The sequence below is a fragment of the Eptesicus fuscus genome, chromosome 6 (assembly GCF_027574615.1).
Source record: "Eptesicus fuscus isolate TK198812 chromosome 6, DD_ASM_mEF_20220401, whole genome shotgun sequence".
Lineage (NCBI taxonomy): Eukaryota > Metazoa > Chordata > Mammalia > Chiroptera > Vespertilionidae > Eptesicus > Eptesicus fuscus.
The window spans coordinates 77,855,906-77,882,220 of NC_072478.1; the positions used below are offsets into that span (position 1 = coordinate 77,855,906).

General features: G+C 40.4%; 1 protein-coding gene across 1 annotated transcript in view; it reads right to left on the bottom strand.

Moving 5' to 3' along the window:
* Positions 1–130: 130 nt before the first annotated feature.
* The window catches only part of BRD8 (bromodomain containing 8), a 40,026-nt gene continuing 13,841 nt past the window's right edge, over positions 131–26,315 (bottom strand). Inside the window, exons 9-27 of the mRNA XM_054717886.1 lie at positions 26,104–26,248; positions 24,840–25,049; positions 24,167–24,447; positions 23,369–23,821; positions 22,975–23,068; positions 22,726–22,772; positions 21,751–21,965; positions 21,292–21,384; positions 21,032–21,100; positions 20,468–20,645; positions 19,481–19,585; positions 17,471–17,515; positions 12,116–12,394; positions 10,629–10,892; positions 8,639–8,796; positions 4,750–4,839; positions 4,586–4,654; positions 1,024–1,201; positions 131–520 (exon numbers count right to left, since the gene is read on the bottom strand). Of these exons, the coding sequence (XP_054573861.1) occupies positions 470–520; positions 1,024–1,201; positions 4,586–4,654; positions 4,750–4,839; positions 8,639–8,796; positions 10,629–10,892; positions 12,116–12,394; positions 17,471–17,515; positions 19,481–19,585; positions 20,468–20,645; positions 21,032–21,100; positions 21,292–21,384; positions 21,751–21,965; positions 22,726–22,772; positions 22,975–23,068; positions 23,369–23,821; positions 24,167–24,447; positions 24,840–25,049; positions 26,104–26,248 (3,024 nt within the window). The 3' untranslated portion in view covers positions 131–469. The remainder of the gene's footprint in view (positions 521–1,023; positions 1,202–4,585; positions 4,655–4,749; positions 4,840–8,638; positions 8,797–10,628; positions 10,893–12,115; positions 12,395–17,470; positions 17,516–19,480; positions 19,586–20,467; positions 20,646–21,031; positions 21,101–21,291; positions 21,385–21,750; positions 21,966–22,725; positions 22,773–22,974; positions 23,069–23,368; positions 23,822–24,166; positions 24,448–24,839; positions 25,050–26,103; positions 26,249–26,315) is intronic.

Sequence of the window (26,315 nt, forward strand, 5' to 3'; positions counted from 1 at the left end):
TAAACACTTCACCCACCCCCATCCCCCTTCCATGTCAAATACCTTCTTCATTTCACCAAATGATGCTGTCCCCTCTATTCCCAGCTTCTGTAATCATTAAAAAGCAATCTTATACTTGTGAAGTAACATTTATTTATAGAGCAGTCATAAGAGGTCTAATCCAGTTACCTCTAAATTAAGCCTATGGAACAAAGATATGGGTAATGTTTATTACCTCAAATAAGTTTCCCCCCTTTTCTTAAAATTATGTCCACAGGCATCTTTGACTCCTAGGTTGTGAGTTAAGGTATTATTATTATTATTATTATTATTATTATTATTATTATTATGAAAGACAAGAGAGAAGGTAAACAAGTACTGGGATCTTCTCTGGATCAGTCTCAATGAGGTCCAAATTCCAGAAAAGGTCGGGGTAGCAGCTCCAGGTTTACAACACAGGTTTTCCATCATGCACTGGGTTGGCTCGTTCTCATTCCAGACTATTTAAGTTTCTTCTTTTGTCTAGCCAAATACTCAGCACCTACAGGGTCAAGGCAGATAGTGAGCTATGAATCTTAAAAGCCAAAGAGGTTTGAATTTCTTTTTCCACAATGAAATTTGATTATCCTTTTTTTCTTTAAAATATGATGTTACCCAGAAAAGAAACCCTCAAATGTCATCTTCTGGCTACTATCTTATCCCCTATGGACGGGATAGTGTGAACATACATTAATATTAACATTTAAAATGGACAGTGACTCCAGCCTCTGGTTTGCATGTTTAGCCCTCTAGTTTGAGACTCTTGCAGCGGGAGCTCCCATTACCATTACAGCTCTCTTGAGAACCCTTCAGTACTTCACTGTTAAAACTGGTCCTACTGAGGCTCAGAATTTTCCAAACCAGCAGGTAAAATGTTAATCCTTGAATCACCTCTAAACATAAACTCTGGAACACTTCAACATCACCCACCCTTATTCTCAGACTTTCTAAAATCTGGTTCCAGAGATTACACTTGTTTTTCTTGCAGCTGTCTACATACAGTACCTGAATCTGCTCCAGGACTTCTCGCTGCATCTCCACAGCCATATGATACACATGATGATCAGAGTCATTGTACATCACAGCATTTTGGAACATCAGCATCAAGTCTCGCTGGAATTGTGCCATGGTGCGAATCCGTCCTTTAGACAGATTCCTTTTCAGGGTAGTTAAATCCATGGGTCTACAGGTGGCCAAGAAAAAAACCTTCATGTGGAACATGTGGTGACATAACATGATCTCTTGAAGAACTAATCAGTTGTGTGTTTTTTTTAAGCATTTTTTAAAATTGATTTTTAGAGAAAGAAAAAGGGAGAGGAAGAGAGAGAAACATCTATGCGAGAGTGAAACATTGAACAGCTGCCTCCTACTGGGTATCGAACCAGCAACCCTTATGGGCACAGGATGATGACAAACCCACTAAGGCGAGGGCAGTCGCCAGCTTTCTTTCTTTTTCTTTTTTTAAAATTTATTTCATTGATTTTTTACAGAGAGGAAGGGAGAGGGATATAGAGCTAGAATCATCTATGAGAGAGAAACATCGACCAGCTGCCTCCTGCACACCCCCTACTGGAGATGTGCCCGCAACCAAGGTATATGTCCTTGACAGGAATCAAACTTGGGACCCTTCAGTCCACAGGCCGACGCTCTATCCACTGAGCCAAATCGGTTAGGGCCCAGCTTTCTTTCTTGTTGTTTTTTTTTTTGTTGTTGTTGTTTTTTGTTAATCCTCACCAGAGGATATTTTTCCATTGATGTTTACAGAGAGAAGAGAGAGAGAAATATCGATGTGAGAAAGATGTATTGATTGGTTGCCTCGTGCATGAGCCCTAACCAGAGCCTGGGCCAGGGAGGAGCCTGCAACCAAGGTACGTGCCTTTGACTGGAATTGAACCCAAGATCCTTCGGTCCACAGGCCGATGCTCTATCTACTGAGCCAAACTGGCTAGGGCTCCATTGATTTTTAGAGTGAAAGGGAGGGGGAAAGACAGAGAGAAACATCAATGTGAGAGACACATTGATTGGTTGCCTCCCACATGTTCCTGGGGATCAAGCCTACAACTAAGGTACATGCCCTTGACTGGACTCAAACCTGGGACCTTTCAGTTCTTGGCCGACGCTCTATCTACTGAGCCAAACCAGCTAAGGCAGTAACTAGCTCTTAATGAAAATGGTAGTAAAGATAACGATCTTCATCAGATAATAAAATAGCAACAGCAGTTAACATTTGACTGCTACTACCTAAAATAGGCCAAGTACTAAGTTAGGTACTTTCCATATTAACTCAGTTAAACCTCCCAATAAACCTATAAGGGAGGTACCATTATTACAACCAACTGGCAATGAGCAAACTGAGATCTGAAGAGGTTAAGTACTAGCTCAAAGACACAACCTGGAATCTAATTGGGACGCAGTCTGACTTCAGAACCTATAGGCCCAACCACTATAGTCTACTATTGTAGGAGGAGGGTTGGCCCCAGGTACCAATGCTGTAAAGAACTCCAACGATCAATTTGTCATATGGTAGTTATTGACTGATTGTTTACAATGTGGAGTCATATATTAGGTATTAAATCTACTTCTATTATTGCATAATCAAAAGCTGAGAATGTTTTTCTCCTTTCATTGACAAGAGTGAGAATCAAGTGAATATTAAGACAAATTATTATATATATATATATACACATATATATATGTGTGTGTGTGTATATATAATTGATTTTGGAGAGAAAAGGAAAGAGGGATAGAGATAGAAACATCAATGATGAGAGAATCATTGATTGACTGCCTCCTGCATGCCCCCTAGTGGGAATTGAGCCCACAACCCAGGTATGTGCCCTTGACTAGAATCGACCCCGGGACCTTTCAGTCCATAGGCAGATGCTCTATCCACTGAGCCAAACCAGCTAGGGCTTAAGACAAATTTTTAATGAGACACAGAGAGTTGGTATATAAGAGAAAAGCAATGTAGAAAGAGGACTGAAGTGAGAGGTAAGAATCTGGGATTTAGCCCAACCAATGTGTCTCAATGGTTGAGCATCCACCTATGAACCAGGAGGTCATGGTTCGATTCCCGGTCAGGGCACATACCTTAGTGCGGGCTCAATTCCTAGTGGGGGGATGCAGGAAGCAGCCAATCAATGATTCTCTCTTATCACTGATGTTTCTTTTTTTTCTTTTTTTAATATATTTTATTGATTTTTTTACAGAGAGGAAGGGAGAAGGATAGAGAGTTAGAAACATTGATGAGAGAGAAACATCGAACAGCTGCCTCCTGCACACCTCCTACGGGGGATGTGCCCGCAACCAAGGTACATGCCCTTGACTGGAATCGAACCCGGGACCCTTCAGTCTGCAGGCCGACGCTCTATCCACTGAGCCAAACCAGCCAGGGCTTATCATTGATGTTTCTATCTCTCTCTCCCTCTTCCTTCCTCTCTGAAATAAAATATATATATTAAAAAAAAAAAAAGAATCTGGGATTTAGTTCTAACTCTGCTATTCACTGTTGATCACAAGGAAGTCAAGACCACCTCTGTGACTTAGTTTCCTTATCTATAGAATGAAGGAATCTGTCTCCAATGGTCCTTTCCTGATCTTTTATATTCTATTAACATTCTGGTTTATGACAGCATTATTTATTTATTTATTTATTTATTTATATTTTTAAAATCATTGTTGAAAAGTGTAACATATGCCCCCCCTTTCCCCCTCATTGATCCCTTCTAGCCCACCCCCCAGGTTCCGAAGGCCTTCACCACCCTACTGTCTGTATCCATGGGTTATGCATATAACCATACAAGTTCTTTGGTTGATCTCTCCCCCACCTGCACCCCCACCTTCCCGCTGAGATTCGACAGTCTGTTCCAAGTTTCTATGTCTCTGGATCTATTTTACTCATCAGTTTATTTATGACAGCATTTTAAACGAAACATGCTATAAAAATCCAAAATACTACAACCAGACAATGTTTGTAACATCATTTGGATTATCATCTTTGCCTTAGTCATACCTATAACTGTCAAAATGAATACAGTGTTCCTTTTAAAATTTTGCTCCAAAAGAACAATGTCAAAAACTACGGAAAGTGCCCTAGCTGGTTTGGCTCAGTGGATAGAGCATCAGCCTTCGGACTGAAGGGTCCTGGGTTCCATTCTGGTCAAGGGCACATGCTCGGGTTGCAGGCTCGATCCCAAGTAAGGGGCACACAGGAGGCAGCCAATCAATGATTCTCTGTCATCATTGATGTTTCTATCTCTCTCCCTCTCTGAAATCAATAAAAAATATCTATTAAAAAAATACTACTGAAGGCAAATGTAAGATCATAATAAATGCATATTACCTAAAATTTAACAATTAAAAAAAGCCCATTTTATCTTTTTGTTCCCTTCATTCCTTCTCAAATAAAGACTGAGCTCACCATAACTTTACAAACTTGTTCAGCTATAAACTTTATTTTAAGTTTGTAAGTAATATAAATGAAATAAATAATCTAATAGATGGAAAATAACGTAAGAAAAGACAGACATAAAAGCAACCAACCTTTCTTGCCCCCTTTTCCACTGACCTTTTCACCACATCCTTGTATCCTGGGGCCTGCCTTTCTGACACTGGCTTCAGAAATGGACTGCTGAACCTGTTAGGGGACAAATCCAGAAAGGATGAAGAAACCATGAAAGTCACTCTAAATGAGAAGAATGGCTATGAACATCAAGAGTGGTTTGAAGATACCTGTGACTGGCAATCATCTTCCATACTGGCAGGAGAGTCTTCTTAAATAGTAAGTGATCCTGAACAGGATCACTCTGGCTTAGATCAGAACTATGAGATAAAAAAGGACAGAAAAGAAACAATAATTTCACAAATGGCATTCTGTCACTCCTAGGGGGTAATGAGGTTTTCTCAAGACAGTGTTCCTACTTAATAACACCATAAGAATAAAAACATAATTAATGCTTCCATAAGAAACCCCAAATTCTATAAATATTCTCTTACTAATCACTATTACTCAATGAAGTAGTTACCATTTTATCAAGTATATTACAAATCTACAATTGCCCTTGCCTTTTAGTCTCTTTGCTGATTTGCTCTTTAACACCTATGACTCTAAAATACTGGTCTATGAAAGTAGTCTTTTTTCACTGGTATTTCCCAAGTGCCTGGCACATAGTAGGTGCTCAATTAAGTATCTGATAAATGAATCTGGTCCTATTTTTATGTAAAAATATGACACACTGATAATTATGTCTCCCATGTTTCCACAGAAGTAAATACTTGGTTCCACATCCCAAAGAATTCTCACATTTTATCTGATTGCTACACAATTTAAGTATTTTTCCTTTTCACTCTCCTCTATATATAGTAACTCCTAAAATACCTAAGAAAATTTCATTTATTCTCATGGCCATTCCTTCTCTGAGTTAAACTATCTATTTAGTTTTTCTTTAGAGATGAAACTGTCCAATATTTTCTTTCTTTTTTTTAAAAATATATTTTATTGATTTTTTTACAAAGAGGAAGGGAGAAGGATAGAGAGTTAGAAACATCGATGAGAGAGAAACATCGATCAGCTGCCTCCTGCACACTCCCCACTGGGTATGTGCCCGCAACCAAGGTACATGCCCTTGACTGGAATCGAAACTGGGACCCTTGAGTCTGCAGGCTGATGCTCTTATACACTGAGCCAAACCGGCTAGGGCCGTGGTCGGCAAACTGCGGCTCGTGAGCCACATGCGGCTCTTTGGCCCCTTGAGTGTGGCTCTTCCACAAAATACGACGGCCTGGGCGAGTCTATTTTGAAGAAGTGGCGTTAGAAGAAGTTTAAAAAATTTGGCTCTCAAAAGAAATTTCAATCGTTGTACTGTTGATATTTGGCTCTGTTGACTAAAGAGTTTGCTGAAAACTAGGGCTTTCTTTCTTTCTTTCTTTTCTTTTTTTTTTTTTTGTAAGAGTGGGAGAGAAAAACACCCGTTTTTCCACTTCTTCATGCATTCATTGGTTGGTTGCCCCTTACATGTGCCCTCACTGGGGATTGAACCCACAACCTTGGCATATAGGGAGGACAACGCTCTAACCAATTGAGCTACCCGGTCAGGTCTATCTATTTCTTTTTATAATTTCCCAAGTTGGCAAGTTTTCTATTTACTCCAAAGTTAAACATCATGTTACACTTTCCACTTTATCCACCCTATTATTTTCTCTAAATGAGTTCTCTTCACAGCTAAGTCTTCACACCCTCATTTTGCTTTATGTACCTTATTAAGTGTGCATCCATTTGAGAACTCATATCTCCAATTTTATATTTTTCCAATTTGAGCAGCTTCACATAACTGTTCATTTTCATGATGCAATATCTTACCTGCTTCTAAATTATATACCACAAAAATAAATTTATCCTTAAACACAGAAGCCTATCAGAACAAGGCATTTAAAGTCTTGCAAACAAATTTCTTCCTTTGTTTCTGATCAGTCAACCATAATGAATAATAACTCCTTGGTGCTTGTGCAATTTTATTCACACATCGATGCAACAGATATTTAATACATTTCCATTATATGAAAGGTATTGCACTAGGTTCTGTAACCTCATAATCAATCGCCTTTGCAATATTTTAAGAAACAACCTGTTGCTTATCTTTACTTCCACCTATTTAGAAATGCATGGCAAGCAACTACAAGTAAAAGTGTGGGAGTGGAGCCCTAGCTGGTTTGGCTCAGTGGATAGAGCATCGGCCTGCAGACTGAAGGGTCCTGGGTTTGATTCCAGCCAAAGGCACATGCCTGGGTTGCAGGATCGATCCCCAGTAGGGGGCATACAGGAGGCAGTCAATCAATGATTCTCTCTCATCATTGATGTTTCTATCTCTATCCCCCTCTCCCTTCCTTTCTGAAATCAATAAAAATTAAAAAAGGAATCTAGAGAAATTAAAATAAATAAATAACTTTAATAATAAAAAAAAGTGTGGGAGTGGAAAGGAGCTGCAGACTGGGAGCGACGCTCCAAAGGCTGTACTTCTCACTACTCTTGAGAGTCAGTACAGACTGAGGGTGAAGACAGAAAAGAGGGGCCTGGAGAATGTCTATCCCTCAAAGTAGTTTTAAGCTTCCCAATGATAGCACAAGAACTCAGCTTTCTAGTTCCCCTTAAACTATCTGACCAAGCAAACTCAATTACTAATATCTATTGCCTTTCAAGACACTGAAATATCTTGGAATAATACATCCCAGATTAGAGATTTCCTGTTTTTTTAGATAGTTATCACATGCCATCTGCTCATACACAGAGAGTTACAGAAAAGCAAAGGAAGCAATTCTTCAATAACGTACGTTTTAAGCTATATTCTATTTGTATAACAAAAATTTGAAATCTGCTATTTAAAATATATATATATATATGTATATATATATATGTATGTGTATATATATATATATATATATATATACACACACACACACACACACACATACATACATACATGGTTCAGTTGTATACCTTAAATTTAAAAAGGCTAAAATAATGATTGGTTTGCCTTTCCACAGATATGTGGGTGGATCAGGAATATAGTGAAAACAAAACACTATTCATGCTATCTTCTCTCAACAGACAAAAGACCAGGCCCAGAAAAGGAATTATTTATTATCATAACAAAAATAACTTCGTTTTCTGATTTAGAAAAAATTCACTTTGCCGAAATCGGTTTGACTCAGTGGATAGAGCATCGGCCTGTGGACTGAAAGGTCCCAGGTTCGATTCCGGTCAAGGGCATGTACATTGGTTGCGGGCACATCCCCGGTAGGGGGTGTGCAGGAGGCAGCTGGTCGATGTCTCTCTCATCGATGTTTCTAGCTCTCTGTCCCTCTCCCTTCCTCTCTGTAAAAAATCAATAAAATATATATTTTTTTAAAAATTCATTTTACTAAAAAGGAAAAAATTCTAAAATGTAACCTTTGGCCCCATAATTACTTATAAAAAGATGAGACAAGCATATAAACAATTTCCTAAGATTTGTGAAAAAGGAACAGAGATCATAACTTCAAAATAATTTTTCATTTCAAGTTAATAGGAGCTGTCTTAGTATATTTTAAATAATTTATTGATTGATTTTAGAGAGAGAGGAAGGGGAGGAGAGAGGGAGAGAGCGAGCAAGAGCAAGAAAGACATCGATTTATTGTTTCACATATTTATGCATTCATTGGTTAACTCTTATATGTGCCCTGATCAAGGATTGAACCCACAACCTGGTGTATCAGGAAATGCTCTAACAAACTGAGCTAACTGGTTAGAGCCTGTCTTAGTATTTTTAAAAGAAATATAGTTTGTATAATAGACACGAGAGACAATCTGAATTAGCAATATTGCCTGAATAAAGATTTGAAAGAAGGATTATTTATGAAAGAGATTCTTAATGTTGATAAGACAGACTTATTTTATAAGAGGAAAGCATATAGACTTATATTTATACAGTAAAATTACATTTAATTCTATTTCTAGTGTTTTCCAACTCTAATTTCCTTTTTTTACTTTGCAAAAGTAATCTATATTCATGCTAACAATTCAAACAAGCATAAACAGAAGTAAAAGCATAAATCCTAACAACCTTGGATAAATATCTATACTTACAGATTTGAGGAAGTAGCATGGCTGAAAAGGACATCCACCAGAGGAGCCTCCTGAATGCTAGAGCCATCATCACACTCACCTGAGGAGGGCCGGTCTTCCATCTCTGACACATACCCTTCGCCCTGGTCCTCCTCTTTGGATTCTTGCTGAACCTCTCTCTAGGAGTGCCAGGAAACAATGGAAACTTAGAAAAAGATTTATTATCTGCAAGGTAACTTTAATTTATTTATTTTTATTACTGAGAGATTTATTATTCCACTTATTTATGCATTCATTGGTTGTTTCTTGTATGTGCCCTGACCAGGATTGAACCCACTACCTTGGAGTACTAGGTTAGTGCTCTAAACAACTGAGCTACAGGTTCAGGGCCTCTACAAGGTAATTTTACATGCATGGAGTAAATGAAAGCTGAGCTTAAGGTGAGAAGAGGCCAATTATATAAAGCTATAAAATAAATTAGAGAAATATGACTTAACTAGACCTAAGTCAATTAATTCTTGTTAACAATCTTGCTGGAGAACTTTGTACTCCAAGAAAAAAATGAAAAAGAAATATATTCAATTCTAGATGAATGCTGTATCCTTTTATTTACTAGAGGCCGTTGCACCTGTGGGGTCCCTCAGCCTGGCCTGCGGGGATCCAGCAGAAACCAGCAGTCCAACATCCCCCGAGGGATATAGTAGTGTGAAAAGCAGCAGGTGGCTGGGAGGAGCCTGAGCCCTGGCTGGGCACAGCGCTGCTCCTGCACATCCCGGCCCTGCTGCACCTGCCGCCACTGCCACTGCCACTGCCACTCAGTAGGCTCGGCTCGCTGCCGCTCTGCTGCGGTCTCTGCACACCCATCCTAGGGTAATACTGGTGCGCCCATGACGGAGAAGCAGCAGCGGGCTCATGCCCAGTAAGTCCTGTTCCAGGTCCTGGTCCAGATGGGGGAGGGGCGCGCGGGGGAGTGTCCGCAGGAGAGGCTCCGCCACCGCAGCCAGATGTGAGCCCAGCATCTGACACCTATAGGTCAGCTGAGCACTGACCACCAGGGGGCAGCTTCTGCATTGAGCGTCTGCCCCCTGGTGGTCAGTGTGCATCATAGCGAATGGTTGAAAGGTTGCTTAGGCTTTTATATATATAGATTTATTTAGTTAATCCTCACCTGAGGATATTTTTTCCATTGATTTTTAGAGAGAGTGGAAGGGAGGGGTACAGACACAGAGAAACATCAATGTGAGAGACACTGATTGGTTGCCTCCTGCATGTGCTCCAACCAGGGCTAGGGATCGAACGTGCAACCAAGGTACATGCCCTTGACCAGAATCAAGCCCGCAACTGTTCAGTCACCAGGGTGATACTCTATAACCACTGAGCAACTGGTTAGGGCGAATGCTGTATCCTTTTAAAATTTTCATTACTTTTGTGGTCCTGGAGCTAACTAGTCTAACTGATCAGGTAATTTTTTTTAAAATATATTTTATTGATTTTTTACAGAGAGGAAAGGAGAGGGATGGAGAGTTAGAAACATCGATGAGAGAGAAACATCCATCAGCTGCCTCCCGCACACCCCCTACTGGGGATGTGCCCGCAACCAAGGTACGTGCCCTTTGACCGGAATCGAACCCGGGACCTCTCAGTCCGCAGGCTGACGCTCTATCCACTGAGCCAAACCGGTTTCGGTTGATCAGGTAATAATATTTTATTATAAATTCTGAATTTTACTGATTGCTTACTATGAACTAGGCCCTATGCTAAGTTTTTCCCATGAATTATCATTTAACCTCACAGCAAAACTATAAGGTAGAGAAAGAACTAATTCCAGTTACAGCAGAGAAAACTGAGGTTCTAAAATGTTCACTAACATGCTTAAGGTCCCATAGCTAATTGATGCTAAACCAAGATTTGGACCCAGGTATTTGAACTCTGGAGTTACCTATGTGCTTTACCACTCTGCTCTGCCTCCCTGTGCAGAGGACTAGACAGCTGGTTTAAGTTATTCACTTACCTCTTTATTCTCTGTTGGTAGTCCCCAAACTGCACAAATATCTGAGGGAGCTGGAGCCACTTCTGGCCTTCCATTTTCTCCCAGTGACTCCTCAGCTACCAATGGTTCTACCTTAGCTGAAAGCTCTTCAGGCTCTCTGCAGGGCTCCTCGTCTCCTTCAGTAGCTTCAATTTCCCTTTCCTCTTGTCTGGTATCAGGTGAAGGGCAGCAACCTTCATCTGATTCTTTGCTGCTAATGCACAATGGCTCCATTAAATAAGCTACCTGCAATCATAGTCTATTGTTAGATTAGAAACACCAATGGAAATCATCTACATATCAATAATGCCACATGATTACACTGCCACTGTGTCTAAGCCTGAGATGGCAAATAGATTAACTTCTTCGATCATTTAAAATTCATTAACTGTCTTATACTAGAGGCCCAGTGCACGAATCCGTGCACCAGTGGGGTCCCTCGGCCTGGCCTGTGGGTTCGGGCCGAAACTGGCTCTCTGACATACCTCGAGGGGTCCTGGATTGTGACAGGGTGCAGGCCAGGCCAAGGGATCCCACCAGTGCACAATCAGGGCTGGGGAGGGACACAGGAAGTTGGCCAGCCGGGGAGGGACCGTGGGAGGGCTCCAGGGCATGTCCGGCCCATCCTGCTCAGTCTCCATCAGCCAGAACTCAGCAGCAAGCTAACCTACTGGTTGGAGCATCTGCCCCCTGGTGGTCAGTGCATGTCATAACAAGTGGTTGAGCGGCCTTAGCATATCATTAGCATATTATGCTTTGATTGACTGACCGAACAGTCAACCAGACACTTAGCATATTAGGCTTTTATTATAATAGGATACACAGGCACTGTACTAGTTGGTAGGGACCTAACAGTAAACAAGATATTGTTCTTGCCTCAAAGAGCTTATATTCTACATTTTCATCTCAAGTGTCAACTCTGATCAATTGGGACTGGCTACCAAACTGCTGAAAATTTTGTCTGCCAAAACAGAAGTGGCAACATTTGAACTGGATTCTTGCTGATCTTGACCTATATTATCCTAAATGTGTAGTTGCTGCATAAATATAAACTGTCAAATTCTGTTTATTTCTGATCCTCAGACCTAGGATAATAAAAACACTGTAAAATATTGCCTTAACGTCATATGTTATAAGCTTTAAGGTGAGTTTGGGCAAGAATCACTTCTCATGACTGAAAGAATGAATTGCAAGAATACTCTTGTAGGGTAGTCCTGCATACAGAAATTTCATTTCCTTTGACTCAGGGTCCCAATGACTGGATTTTAGAATATTCAGCTCAAAAGTACACATTTGAAGCATATTTTGTGTTAGTACCAAGGGCTGAAGACACAGCAATGAACTTAGTCCCTGCCACTGTGGAGCTTATATTTCAGTAAATAATATTAAAAGTGGTAAAAATATATATGGGTAAGCATTCTCTTAGAGTTAAGACTCTTCCAACTTTGGAAATAATGGCTCCCCATTACCTCAGAGAGAAAGTGGAGGAGGTTCTGTTGGCTGATTTGCTCTGTCTCTTCCTGAGATTCCTCACTGCCTCCGTCCCCCATAAGCAGCTCACTAGATTCTGTCCCTGGGCTGCTTTCCACTAATTCCTCAGTCCCTGGCTCCTCAGTTTCCCTCCAGCTGCCCACATCAAGATCCAGATTGGAGTCCCACGAGCTGAAGAGGGACCTGCAGTTGTTGCTCAACTCAGAGTCATTGGGATAGTCTTGTGCAGAATCCAACCAAACCCATTCACGCCCCATCTGTAAATACACAGAAAAAAATGCATTAAATTCATTCAAATCAATATTCCTAAGACAATTACATCTCCCGAGTTCATTAGAAAGATAAGGGGACGGAAATGTATTTCTACTCATTAATAACAATAAAAGATAGCTGAAATGAGATACCAGGAGACAAAATGATCTGTCATTGGGAATAAAGAAAAAGTCCCACGTCAAACAGTAAAATAAAGATATTACCGATAAGTATTTTTTTTCTTGGACTTCCTCCTAACTCCAAAAGAAAAAGAACTGGAGCATAATTACAGCATACGAAATAAATATAGTCAACAATATTGCAATAAATATGTATGGTGCCAGGTGGGTACTAGAAATATCAGGGGGAACACTTTGCCAAGTATATGATTATCTAACCACTATGGTGTACACCTGAAACTAATACAAAATAATATTGATTATAAACTGTAATTGAAAAATATATAAAAAATAAAGAACTGGACCATAGCTGAACGAAATTCCTCTATTCGAAATCATTCTTAAAATCAACTGCAAGACAATAAATTTGAGGGATAAGTATTTTCCTTAGTTTATAGGTATGAACCTATCAACCATTAAATCCTCAAAACACATTTTAAGATTACCCATTATATCCAATTCTCACTTTTCAGAATGAAAACTGCAACATCAAGTTTTAAAAATATCTTCCTTTCCTTTCATTACACTATACCAGTGGTCGGCAAACTGCAGCACGTGAGCCATATGCGGCTCTCGAGCCGCGGTTTGCCACTCTGTTGACTAATGAGTTTGCCAACCACTGGGATAGGGGCTTAATCACAAGGAACAACAGCCTGTAATTATTGGAATCGAGAGTCTAGGTCAGTGGTCGGCAAACTCATTAGTCAACAGAGCGGCAAACCGCAGCTCGCGAGCCGCATGTGGCTCGTGAGCCGCAGTTTGCCGACCACTGCACTATACTGATTTTCCTACCCCTTTGTTCTTTCCCTTTACAACTTTCAATAAATCCTTATCTATGTTCTTGCTTGGTCCTCTACTTCCTCATTGATACATACTTTAAAAATATATATATACTTTGAGGTTTCAATTTTGGTATCTTTTCAGGGGGCTCCCAAATCTGTCTTTTAACTTATGTGCATTCTGGCCTCATTTTTCCCTGTACCCAAAGGTCAATTCCCTTTTGGTGTCCTACCATCTGCTTCAACTCAACATTTCAAAAACTTAGATCACTTCTTTTTCTGATTATCTCCAAAATCATTTGCTCTCACCAATTTCCTTATCCCCATCAACACTATTTCTTGATCCTGTTTTAATTCATCTCCTGCATTTGGTAAGCAAGTCCACTTCCCAGTTTTCTTCCACCATTTTTCTCAATGCCCATTCTTTGCTCCTCAATAAATACTGGTCAAATTTTCTATCTTTAATCCAATCTGCTCTCAACGTCTCCCTGTGCAAGGCTTTACAACAGCTATTCCCTCAATATAAATTTCTCAACCTGCCACTCTAAGAACTCCATAAATCAAACCCTACTTTGCTTCCTTGGTCTGGTATCTGTACTTCATTATTCCTTAGATGATCCCTGTTCTAATTACGTCTCCCTATTGCCCCCACCATAGATACCTACACCTTTAACCTGGATTGCTAAACTCATTCACCTTCTCTACCAATCCAAAACCTTTGTCCCTTTAATGGTTCTCCTTGTCCATACTTCTCCCACTTTTAAGGCTTCACTGCTTATTTACATGCATATTTGTGCATTGCTTTGGGGGTATTCTGCAGTTATTTTCCTGGACTCATTAAACTCCTTCCCATCACCTCATTAAGGCTGTATTCTTTTAGCTTGTTAGCATCCTAACAAACTTTAAAAAATATGTAAATCAAAAAGATCTGGCCTGGCCAGCATGGCTCAGTGGTTGAGCAGCAACCTATGAACCAGAAAATAATAGTTCAATTCCGAGTCAGGGAACATGCTTGGGTTGTAGGCTTGATCCCCAGTGTGGGGCGTGCAGGAGGCAGCCTATCAATGATTCTCTCATTGATGTTTCTCTCCCCCTTCCTCTCTGTAAAAAATCAATAAAATACACACACACACACACAAAAGATCTGACTTCTAATCATCTTTTTGTTGTTAATTCTCCATTTATTTTTAGAAAGAGTGGAAGGGAAGGGGAGAGACAGAGAGAAACACATCAATTGGTTGCCTCCAGCACAAGCTTTGGGACAAGGGATCAAGACTGCTGCAACCGAGGTACGTGCCCTTGACTGGAATGAACCTGGGACCCTTCAGTCCTTGGGCTGACGCTCTATCCACTGAGCCAAACAGGCTAGGGCCTAATCATCTTTCTTAAACCCATCTTTCTCAAAAGGCTCAAAGTATGAAGCAATACCCTATTAATCTCCATCTCTTTATAATAAAAGGCTCATAATTAGTTTCCACTGAGTTAATTTTTATGTAGTAAGAGAAGTTAGAATAAGCTCAAGTGATAAATTTGATAACTCTTAAACTCAGTTTAGCCTTCAAATAGCAATGTTATGAATCCTAAAACACATAAGAACCCCACATATAGAAATAGATAACAGTACTATCCTAGAAATACCATCTGCATAGTATTATGTATAAATGAACGAAATAAAGGTCAGCACTACCGATACGTCTATGCTCAAATCTAGGGCAATGACATAAACAAAACTTTTAAAACCTTTAAGTTTTTCCCAACATTCAAGAAAAGCTGAATGAGTCCTTATTGCACAACGCAACACTTTTAAAACAGCTGTTGCCAACCAGTGGTCCTCGAGGTCCAAAAGGTTGGCAACTGCTGGTTTAAGAAACCTTTGGAGCAGTGATCGTCAACCAGTGATCTCTGGACCACTGGTGGTCAGTGAGGTCCGAAAGATTGGTAACCACTGCTCTAAAACATTAATTACAAATTAAATCTTGGTTATTTATTTACCTTCTCTGAGTTGTAACAGAATAATTCATTTTATAAGACCACTTTCCCTCTCTAACAAATGACGAAACAGTTATCACGCAGAAGAAATCATAGGTTTCATACACACACATAGAACACACCAAAGACGAGTTTTCTTTCAGAGTTTATTTTGAACACAAACACTTCACAGATTTTTTTTTTTTTAAAGTCTGTACACTTCACAAGACAGTACAAATTAGCTACAATCTGTTAGTTACACATTAGGACATTAACACAGCCCATGATTTTTGCCCTAAAACAGGCAATTATGCTACTCCCAACTCTCTTGAGATTTTCCCAGATCATGTCACATGGCCCAGGAGCCTCCTCTTCTGTAACTCCTACTTCTGGAACTGGGCCCACAAGCCCAAACTTTAACTTGTTTATTTCTTTTTCAGGTTCAGCTCAATGAGGGTACTCTTGAGACTTCACTTTTTCATCTTCATATCTGCTTCAATGGCACATCGGCGCCCCCTGGTGCCACCATCCTAAATGACAGGCAGACAAAGAAAGGGAGCATGAGTGAATTGGTTAAAAAATAAGAGAAGGAACAAGAATGCTGGGGATTTGATTTCTTAGGGGAGAAGGGAATCAGCAGAAAAATCTAGGAAACGAGGGGCATATATGTCTTCCCATAGTGTGTGGTAAAAATCACCTGGTAGTAGTTTGTAAGAGAATATACAGTACAGAGTATCTTGCTCCTGCCCACCAGAGGTTGCTGGAGTTCATCTGGGGCCCACAAAATGACTATTTGTCATCCCTCCACAGCCCCCAAATTATGTGCAAAGGAACAGGAAGAGTAAAAGAAAGGTGAGAGAGTCAGAAAGGGCAGTGGATAGTGAGATTCTTAGCTAACATACCTGTCCAGCTGTTTGTTGGTCCCTAAAGAAAGGCCTTTCCTGCAGACTGACCCTGGCACTAGTTCCCTAGCACCTCCTGACAGTTGTTTTCCATGAGATCAGGACAATCAGAAGGCTTCTTTCCATCTGCTGCTCTCTCCCTGCAGCCCAGATCCTTCCTCTTGTGCATTACATTGCTGTCTTCAATAGATAAAAGATCCTATTAACCAGCCTTGTAACAGCCAGCCAATTGCTTGGGGATCCAGAGTCACTGTTGCAGGCCAATAAAAAAGAACGGAGATTATAGTGTTCTGTCTGTGGTACAGGCTGAGGCCTGTAGGCAAGATGAATGAACACTTTTGCTTGGCCAGGCCATTTTTACATTTCTAACATTTAAGGACTCAAATATTTAGAGCTCACCAACACAAGTTGCCTTTGAGGCAACAGTAAAAATAAAAATACCATCTTGTATTTGTATAACACTTTAATTTTTTTTCAAGCCAGTTCCATACCCCTTATCTCATTTTATCCTCACAACATCCCTGTGAGGTAGGCTGGACAGGTACATCATTCTATTAGCTCCAGCAGACAGATGAGGAAAACAAGGCTCCAAGAAATAATCCAGTCAATTTAAGATCATGTGGTTTTTCTATCTAGCCTAATGCCCTTTCCATTATATCATGTCTCAGCACCCCAAAATGAATAACAGAGTCAGAGGGTCTCCAATTCATGGAGGAAGGAATAAAAGTCTTTAGGCCAGCTTCCCTAGGCTTATCACTATTTGCACCAGCCACTATTATCTGCAGTGGTCATTGTTACAGAGATCTTTATCTTATATTTTACTGAATGCTTATGTATCAGACATCAGTCTTGCAACTTAATATTAGGGTAAAATATAAAAACTGTATTGAGTATCTAGTATGAGGAACACTTTTCAAAAGCCAGCTAGCAGCTGCTTCTCTGAAAAATTTTCTATTTGTAAGAAAAGAATTGGCAAAAGGTGGAGTCAGGAAATGAGGAGTGGTACATCCTAGATCCTTACCAATACCTCATTCCAGCCCAGTGAACTCATAAAAAGTCCCTACCCAGCCCACACACACACATGCAGAAAGACAGGAATGCAGAAGAGACAGGTTCTTATTCAATGACCTGAATAAACAGAAGTTCAACACATTGCTACAGTCTGCTTGTTGGCTTTCCCTCTGCCACCCACCCCCAGCGGGAGCAGAGAATCTCTGTGGCAACACCACCCCTTGCAGCCATTCAATACTTACAAAGAGAGAGAGAAGGAAGGCAGGAGAGCCCATGGGGACACTGTCCTGTTAGAGGACAAACAAACACTGATCAGGTTCCACAGAAACTCTCAGCCATAAGCACCCCAAACCTCAGGACAGAGAAATAAGCACCACACACACAAAGACAAAACTTAAAAACTCAAGAACAAGAGGAAAGAGATCCAAAAGCAATCAAGCCATTATGCCTCTGGAACAGGAACTAATGGTCTACAATTTTTACAAGCCAAGTCATTTCCCCCACCTTGCGAGCACTCACAGAAGAATTAGTAATTTGCTCACTCAGCTCACAATTTCTCCCATGTGACTGGGCCTTCCAGTCACAGCAGGTTTCTTCTGTTTGGATGGAAGCAAATGACCAACATTCTAAGATCTGTACTAGGTGTACCAGTTAATAATGCGGATTTTGTAATCAAAGAAAACACAGTAATTTCAAGAGAAACATCAAAAGTGCTTTATTCATCCCTGGCTGGCTTGGCTCAATGGATAGAGTGAGGGCCTGCGGACTGAAGGGTCCTGGGTTCGATTCTGGCCAAGGGCACATGCCTGGGTTTCGAGTTCAATCCCAGTGGGGGACATGCAGGAGGCAGCTGATCAATGATTCTCTCTCATCATTGACATTTCTCTCTCCTTCTCCCTTCCTCTCTGAAATCAATAAAGATATATTTTTTTAAAAAGTGCTTTATTCAAAGTAATGTCCATCGCTAGCTATACATTTTCCCCATCCTTCAGGTAATTTGTGGATACCGTCCCAATAGAACTTTTCTTGTTTTGAGGCAAACCATTCAGAGACCCAATTTTCCACTTCTTCGTACATTTTGAAGTGCTGCTCAGAAAGTGCGTGTGCCATTGATTGGAACAAGTGGTATTGTGAAGGAGCGAGGTCTGGTGAATACAGGGGTTGGGTTAATACTTCCCAGGCAAGATCTTTTAACGTGTCTTTAACTGGTTTTGAAGTATGTGATGGTGCATTATCATGAAGCAAAATTACTTTTCCATGTCTTCTGGCACATTCTGGTCGTTTCACGAACAAAGCGTGGTTCAAATCGATTATTTGTTGTTGGTAGCGATCAGTATTAACAGTTTCATCTGGTTTTAGCTCATAATACACCACACCTTCCTGATCCCACCAAATGCAGAGCATTGTCTTCTTTCCAAAGCGATTTGGCCTTGCAATCGATGTTGATGGTTGGCCTGGATCAACCCATGATTTTGTGCATTTGGGATTCTCAAAATAAATCCACTTTTCATCACCAGTCACAATTCGATGCAAAAAAGACTTTCTTTCGTGCCGTTGAAGCAACATTTTACTGATGACTTCGGTTTTCCATTTGTCTTTCGTTCAGTTGATGTGGCACCCATTTTCCTTCCTTTAAAATCTTTCCCATTGCTTGTAAACGATTGGAAATTGTTTGCTGAGCAATGTTTAATCTGTCTGCAAGTTGTTTTTGAGTTTGACATGCATCTTCATCCAATAATGCTTGTAATTGTTGGTCTTCAAACTTTTTCAGTTGGCCTGGACGTTCTTTGTCTTTCACATCGAAATCATCCCTTTTAAAGCGTTTAAACCAGCGTTCACAAGTATCTTGAGATGGAGCATGTTCACCATAAGCTTCCTGAAGTATACGATAACTTTCAGCAGCATTTTTCTTCGAAATAAAGTAATGAATTAAAACTTCCCGCAAATGCTCTTTATTTGGCACGAAATTCAACATTTTTAAGCGTAAAAATATCGATGATGTTAACACCTTCAGCAAATTCGACATATGAAGTTTTGAAGCTTGCTGTCAATACAACAAAATAGCACACATATCAACATATGTGGAACTCCATCTATTGAAAAAAATCCGCATTATTAACCGGTATACCTAGTATGTACACCATTGGAATATTGAAGCCCAACAATACCAAGCCGTAACATAAAATTCTTTGGATGCTTCAGACTTCTAGCACTGGAACAATGGCAAACAGGCTCTTTCTTGGTCTCCTCACCTTCTCTGAAGCATCCTGTTTGCGGGTAGAATCTCTTCCTCGAAGACTTTTAGCACTGATCCCAGACTCAGATGTTTGCATAATCAACTGTGTGGCCAGGAATTGCTGTAGGGAGAAGAAACACAGTTGGCCCTAGAGACCAGATCCAGTAGGGAAGAATTAAAGACACCTTAGGCTTTGTAAATATAGTACCCTTTTGCAATCAGCATTCAAATACTTCTAGAAATTTAGAACACTCACTTTTAATTTTCGTTGTTCATCTTCAAGAATCTAAAAATGCCAAATGGCTCTAACTTTTTTTTTTTTTTGCTATAACATAGGATCAAAATTTCTATTCTCTAAGAAAGAATAAAACTAGATGAACCAAAGATCACCAAGTAATTTAGCAGACTCTGCAGAGATAGACCACATCCCTTCAAGTTTAATACCCCAAAGGGTGTCTGGCAATGCATTTATAGGTTAGAAATAAGTTTTCTATTTGCTGACTGTCCACTATACTTATACTTAATGTAATACAAAATATACGCTAATCATTTTATAAGAATTTTATTTTAAAATTTCAGGAAATTTGCCCAAGAAAGATAAGACTATTCTCTCACAACTCGTTTACAAAACCAACATGAGCCCAGCAGACATGGCTCAGTGGTTGAACATCAACCTATGTACCAGGAGGTCACAATTCGATTCCTGTTCAGGGCATATGCCCAGGTTGTGAGCTTGATCCCCAGTATGGGGCGTGCAGGAGGCAGCTGATCCATGATTCTCTCTCATCATTGATGTTTCTATCTATCTCTCCCTCTCCTTTCCACTCTGAAAACAATAAAAATATATTTAACATGAACCCAGCAAGAATAAAATTTCATGTTCCTGTGTTTCTGCCTGATGCTATTCCAAGTAAAAGCCACCCTTTTCCTGACATCAATGTGAATCATTCCCTTGAGTATTTTCATTTCATCCATGCTCAAAAACTGAGGATCCTCAAAGTACCTGGATCTGCTCCAAAACATCTCGCTGCATCTCTACTGCCATGTGATAGACATCATGATCCGAGCTATTATACATTACAGCATTCTGGAACATCAACATAATGTCACGTTGGAATTCAGCTGTGCTGCGGATCAGTCCATTTTCAATGTTTTTCTTAATAGTTGACAAATCCATTGGCCTGAAAAAGAACAACAGGTAAATCTAGGAGAGGGGAAGAGGACGCAACTGGATCCCTGAATATATTATTACCATATAGATCTTCTCATACATCCTGCTAATCCCAGCTGCCAGGACTTGAACGCTAAACCCTCACCCTGAAACATGCACTGAACCCAAAAATGAAAGTCAGCCTGTATAATAAGTACTGAGAAAGGAAATAAAAGGGGTTAATTCTTTTAGACTATCATTAGTGATCCAGCTGCTGAAATAATCAGTTTAGCAGTTGGTCACCTTTACTCACATCAAAAACATTTGCTTTAAACTTACTGTCTAAAACAAAAATCCACTAAGACTGGACAACTTACAAACCAGGGAAGTTGGCATGCTGAATTGATTATGGCTTACCTCTGCACAATGCTGTGGTAGCCAGGTGCTATGTCATCTGTAACAGGCTGCAGAAATACATTGGCATATCTGTCCAAAGAGAATAAGGTGCAATTACTGGCTTATCCTCCAAAGCAGAGGTGAGAGAACTTGACCTAAGTGGCTGAAGGTTGTTAAGAGCCAATGCCTCCAGCCCCAAATAAGCCTCCTCAAATTTTTTTCTAGTCACCAACAATGAGTAGGAGAAAGTGTTCCTACTAACTGGTAAAGCCCCTACTCACCTATGATTAGCTGCAGCTCTCCATACAAGCATGATGGCTTTCTTCCAGATTTTCTGTGCTTGAATAGCTTCCTGATCCTCACTACAGACAGAGCTAAAATAAAATAAAATAATACCGAAGTTCCACTAGGCATAAGTTTAAAAAAAAGTCCTAATTATTTCTTGTCAACTACAGGCATACCTTATTTTATTGCGCTCTGCTTTACTGAGCTTCACAGATGTTACATTTTTTACAAATTAAAGGCAAAACCCTCCACCAGCAAAAAGATTATGACTTGCTTTATTGTGATACTTAGTTTATTGTGGTGGTTGCGAACCAAAACCACAGTATCTCCGAGGTATGCCTGTATTTGTTCCAGGCCAAGAAAGGGAAGATGAAAAAGTAAGATTAAAGAAAAGATCCTCTCCTACTTCTCACCTTCACTGCCTTGACCTCAAAGGAAGAATTTTAGATACTCACAACTGTGAAGAAGCAGGGCTGCTGGGGATGGAGTCCGCCAGTGTGTGGGACTGCAGAGTAGCATTGTGTATACTAAAGCCATCATCACTCTCGCTCACAGGGGGTTCGTTATCCATTTCTGACAAATAGCCTTCTCCTTGATCTTCTTCCTTAGGCTCCTCTAGACTGGCTGCTTCACTGACTCCATCTTCCTCCTCATCCTCACCTGGGGCATCCTTAGACACAGTGTGCTCGTTAGCAAATGCAAGCAAAGTCATTATGCAAAGCGTCATTAAACATAATCTGCCTTTTGGGTTAGATCAGTTCTAGAAAATGACCTCACACTGTTTCCTCACTGATCCCTCTACCGCTTATCCTACCATCCACTTACAGACACTGTGTGATCAAGTAATTTAGAACCTGGACAAAGCCAGGATCTTTTTAAAAGGAAGAAACAAAAAAAGCTACTTACTTAAGACTAAGCTAAGAGGCGTTCCTTCTTTCCCCTTGCTCTTGAGAGAAACTCTGACCCTGGGTACAAAGTTATCAAAAATAGTTTTTATTTTGTGTCTTATCTGATGGAGCAAGCTCTCATCGCTTTATTTGAGTCTATTACTACTACTTCAGTAATTCTAAAAAGAAAACTTTGGATGATTTCCTCTGAATAGTATAACTAATAACCAATTTCTTATATGTTCTCCCTATCTCTAATATCCCTATTCATTTGATATATCACTCTGAATATATCAAAGCTTCTTTGTGCATTATATGCAAAGAAAGGTCTGTATGATATTCATAAATTTTCAGATGGGAAGCACATGTTGCCATAATATTCCCACTACACCTAACTGTCCACTGCAGCTCTTCCCCATGCAACTCCTAAACCAGTCTCATCTCAGAGAATAGGGATGGGAGTTTACGGAAATTTATTAAAAAGGTAGTGCTATAGGGAAATCTAGTCACACACCAAGAGGAATAAAGAAAAGTCTGAAATACCTTTATCTGGCTTCCAAAAATAGTCCCTGATTCTTCTTTCAATGAGTCTGCAGAGGAGAGAAAGACTACCTGAAGAGTTTTCCACCTTAGCCTTCCCCTTCCTATGGACAATAATCCCCTGCAGCTCTCCTTTGCATGCTGACCTATTCTATCTCCTCTACTTGCCCACAACCCATATTCCCTCAGAAGCCAAAGCAAAATGTTTTTAAGTTAGTTACAGAATACAGATTTCCTGGCCTTATTATTTACCTGACATTTCAAATTTGTGCTGAGTTTCTGCCTCTAAAGGATCTTCCATGGGATTTGAGCCATGTGATGGAGATAGAATGCTTTCGGGGGATGCCTAAAGACCAAAAAGAACAAACACCCTAAGTACTGGTAAATCACTACAGCTTACACAATTTTATTCTTCAATGATAATGTGACTATATAATCAATTCCAAGTCCTATCCATGTAATTAGATTCTAATATATTTAATAGATATAGGTTAAGTATATGTATGTATAGCACTGATCACACCTATACACTTTAGACACATCAAACATGTCAAAACTCAGGAATGCAACAAAAAAAAGAGGCCTAAACTTTCACTTCTTACCTAAGGTATAACCCTCCATCCTCCCAGGCCCTTATCGTGAATACCTCTGTCTTTACAGTTGTAAGTGGAGTCTCATCGCCTTTCCCACTGGCAACATCTACTTCAGCAATCTCTCCAGCTGCAGTACTTCTGGGTTCCTCATCTAAGTCCTGATTCCTGAGTTCTGGTGGCTCCATACATGTGGCTGGAGCAACCCCAGTGACTATTTCAGCCCCTGAAATGCCTTGTTCTGGTTCTGTAGGTTCCATTTTGATCTCAACACCAGGTTCTCTGATGTCTACCAGTTCATGGATTCCTTTGTTTTCTGATTCCTCAAAGTCCAGCCTCTCTTGCTTGACTGTCAATTCTGGTGCAGAAAGAGGTACTGGCTTGTCCTGTTCCTGCTGCATAGGGTGCTCCCAGGGGCCAGGCAAAGACCGAGGATCATCATTGTCTTCACAGAACGACAATGCAGCTTCCACTGCTGCCACGTCCAGCACTTCAGGATGATCATCTACCTGTCCCATAAAACATACACTGCTGAAGTCGCAGAAGCCCAATTACCTCAATTCTGTTAGCACCGAATGAGATGGCCTGAATCTGCAGCTTCTCTCTCCATTTTCTCCATGTAGTAGAAGCAATCAATGGACAGGCATCTGTCATGTGCAAACCAATAACATAGGGATGGCTCAGGAGATAACTAGTACGTCAGCACCAAAGGGCTTTGGGACTACAGAGATGGAGGCGGGAAGAAGCAGGAAAGTTGTTTATGTAATTGTTACTATGAGAAGCAAGGAGAGGCTGAGGAGAGAAGCCTATGTATGACCCATGAGAGATTCTTTTGGGTGTTGCTGAATAGTTACCTTGTCCTCAATGATAGCAATGATGTCTCCAACAGTCTCAAAGTCGAGCTCTTCACCTGTGTAAGACACAGCTATATCCATCTTCTCAGCCAGATCTAAATCTTCCTTCCCATCTATGCTGGGAGCCTTTGATCCTCCAGAAGCCTCTGCTACCCCTGATCGGAAACACTCCTCTTTGATAGAATTGATAATCATGGAGATTTCACTGCTATCCATGGAAACAGTCACAGTATGTGGATCCCCCACAGCCTCCATGGGAACACAAGTGTCAGGCTGACTCACTGAATAACAGGAAAAGAAAAGTATCTCAGAAGCTTACTTAGAACCAACCGATGACAGGGAGATCACATCAAGGATGTAGACAGATGCCAAGTACCCATACACTAAAGCTCAGAAAAAGTTCTTACATCTGCCTGTTTTCTTCTCCCAGTTTTATCTAGAAAGTAAGGTGAGAACATATTCTCAAGCCCACTCCTATGTGTACATTTGGCCTTTCCCCCAACACATAAATGCCCACCCACCTCTTCTCATATCCTTGTTTTTCTAAGGATAAAGATGACAAATATCCACGAGGAACAGAACAGAGGCATGTGAATTAGAGCTGATGCTCTTGATCACCTCTAACTGAAATTTTGGACCTAGCGGCTGCTCAGGGCGTGGGTCAGGGACGCACCTGGAGCTACACTCTCAGGAGTGGAGACAGCCGGAGCAGAGGATGGTGCTGGTAGCGCAGGCATCATGACAATGGTAGCCTGGGACACAGACTCTACAGGGGGTGGCACAAGTTTAACTGGAGGCTCACTGGCAACAGTAGTGAAGGAAGCAAGAGGTGTGGTGAACTGTGTAGGACCAGCTTCTAAAAGCCGGGAAAGAGTGGGAGCACCTAACAGACAAAGAGGTACACAAAATGAGGTAAGAAAGAAGCACATGAATAAGAAGCAATAGCCACTTTAAGACACAACCAAGAAAATTTTAATCTCAAAGGATGAAAGCAATTCCTGTTGAATAAACTCATTACCTATATCTTTACTTTCTCTAACTTTACTTAATATCTTATACCAGTGGTCGGCAAACTCCTGTGGCTCTTGGGCCCCTTGAGTGTGGCTCTTCCACAAAATACCACGTGTGGGCGCGCACATACAGTGCGATTGAAACTTCGTGGCCCATGCGCAGAAGTCAGTTTTCGGCTCTCAAAAGAAATTTCAATCGTTGTACTGTTGATATTTGGCTCTGTTGACTAATGAGTTTGCCGACCACTGTCTTATACCAAGATAGGAATGACCCAAAGCACTAGAACACACAATGTATATGAAAATTGGGTAGTAATTTTTCCTCAGAAAAAAATTAAACATAACAAAAAACTGGTCTGAATAAATGTCACTTCTGCTAAAGTTAAGTGTGCCATAAACCACCCAAACCAAATGCCAATGTTTGTTTAGTATTTTGTAAAGGGCTTTTTTTTGTCTTACATTTTCTACATCATTTAATTCTCACTACATTTTTTGCAAAGTATAAACATTGCAATTAATAAAAGAGAAAACTGAGGCTCAAGAGTTAAGTTACTTAGCCACGGTCACAAAACCAGAATGTGGTAGGCCTGAGACTCAAGTCCAATTCCCTGAATCTAAATCTCAATTCTCTACTCTATAAACTCAGGAATCTTGATTTGCAAGCTCCAGAGAAGCAGCTTCACTATTAACTTCTCTAGTCCTCTCATTAATATCTATGCTGTGGTTATCCAGGGCTATCAATATTTTGAAGATGAAATGGATTTAAAATCTGGGACACTACAGGGTTTAACAGTTAAATAGTTCCAAGATTGGACTTTAAATCTAGGATTAACAACTGCTTAGTAACAAAGGCTAGAAACCAAGGACTATCCATGCCAAGTTCAATATCTCTAAAGTAAAATAAATAATGGAAAAGTGATGACTTACCTGAGGCAGCAGGGGAGGCTGCAACAGTGTTGGGTGTTTGCTGCAAATCCCCACCATGTATCATGGGAAGGACCCCGCCTACCTCCAGGAGGACACCTGTACTGTTCAGGTGGCCAGAAGCCACAGCCATTTCACCCTCATTAACCTATCAGGGAAGAATAGAGGTGAAGGCTACACTCAAGCTTTCCTTTACTACCACTTCCCAAAAAAGC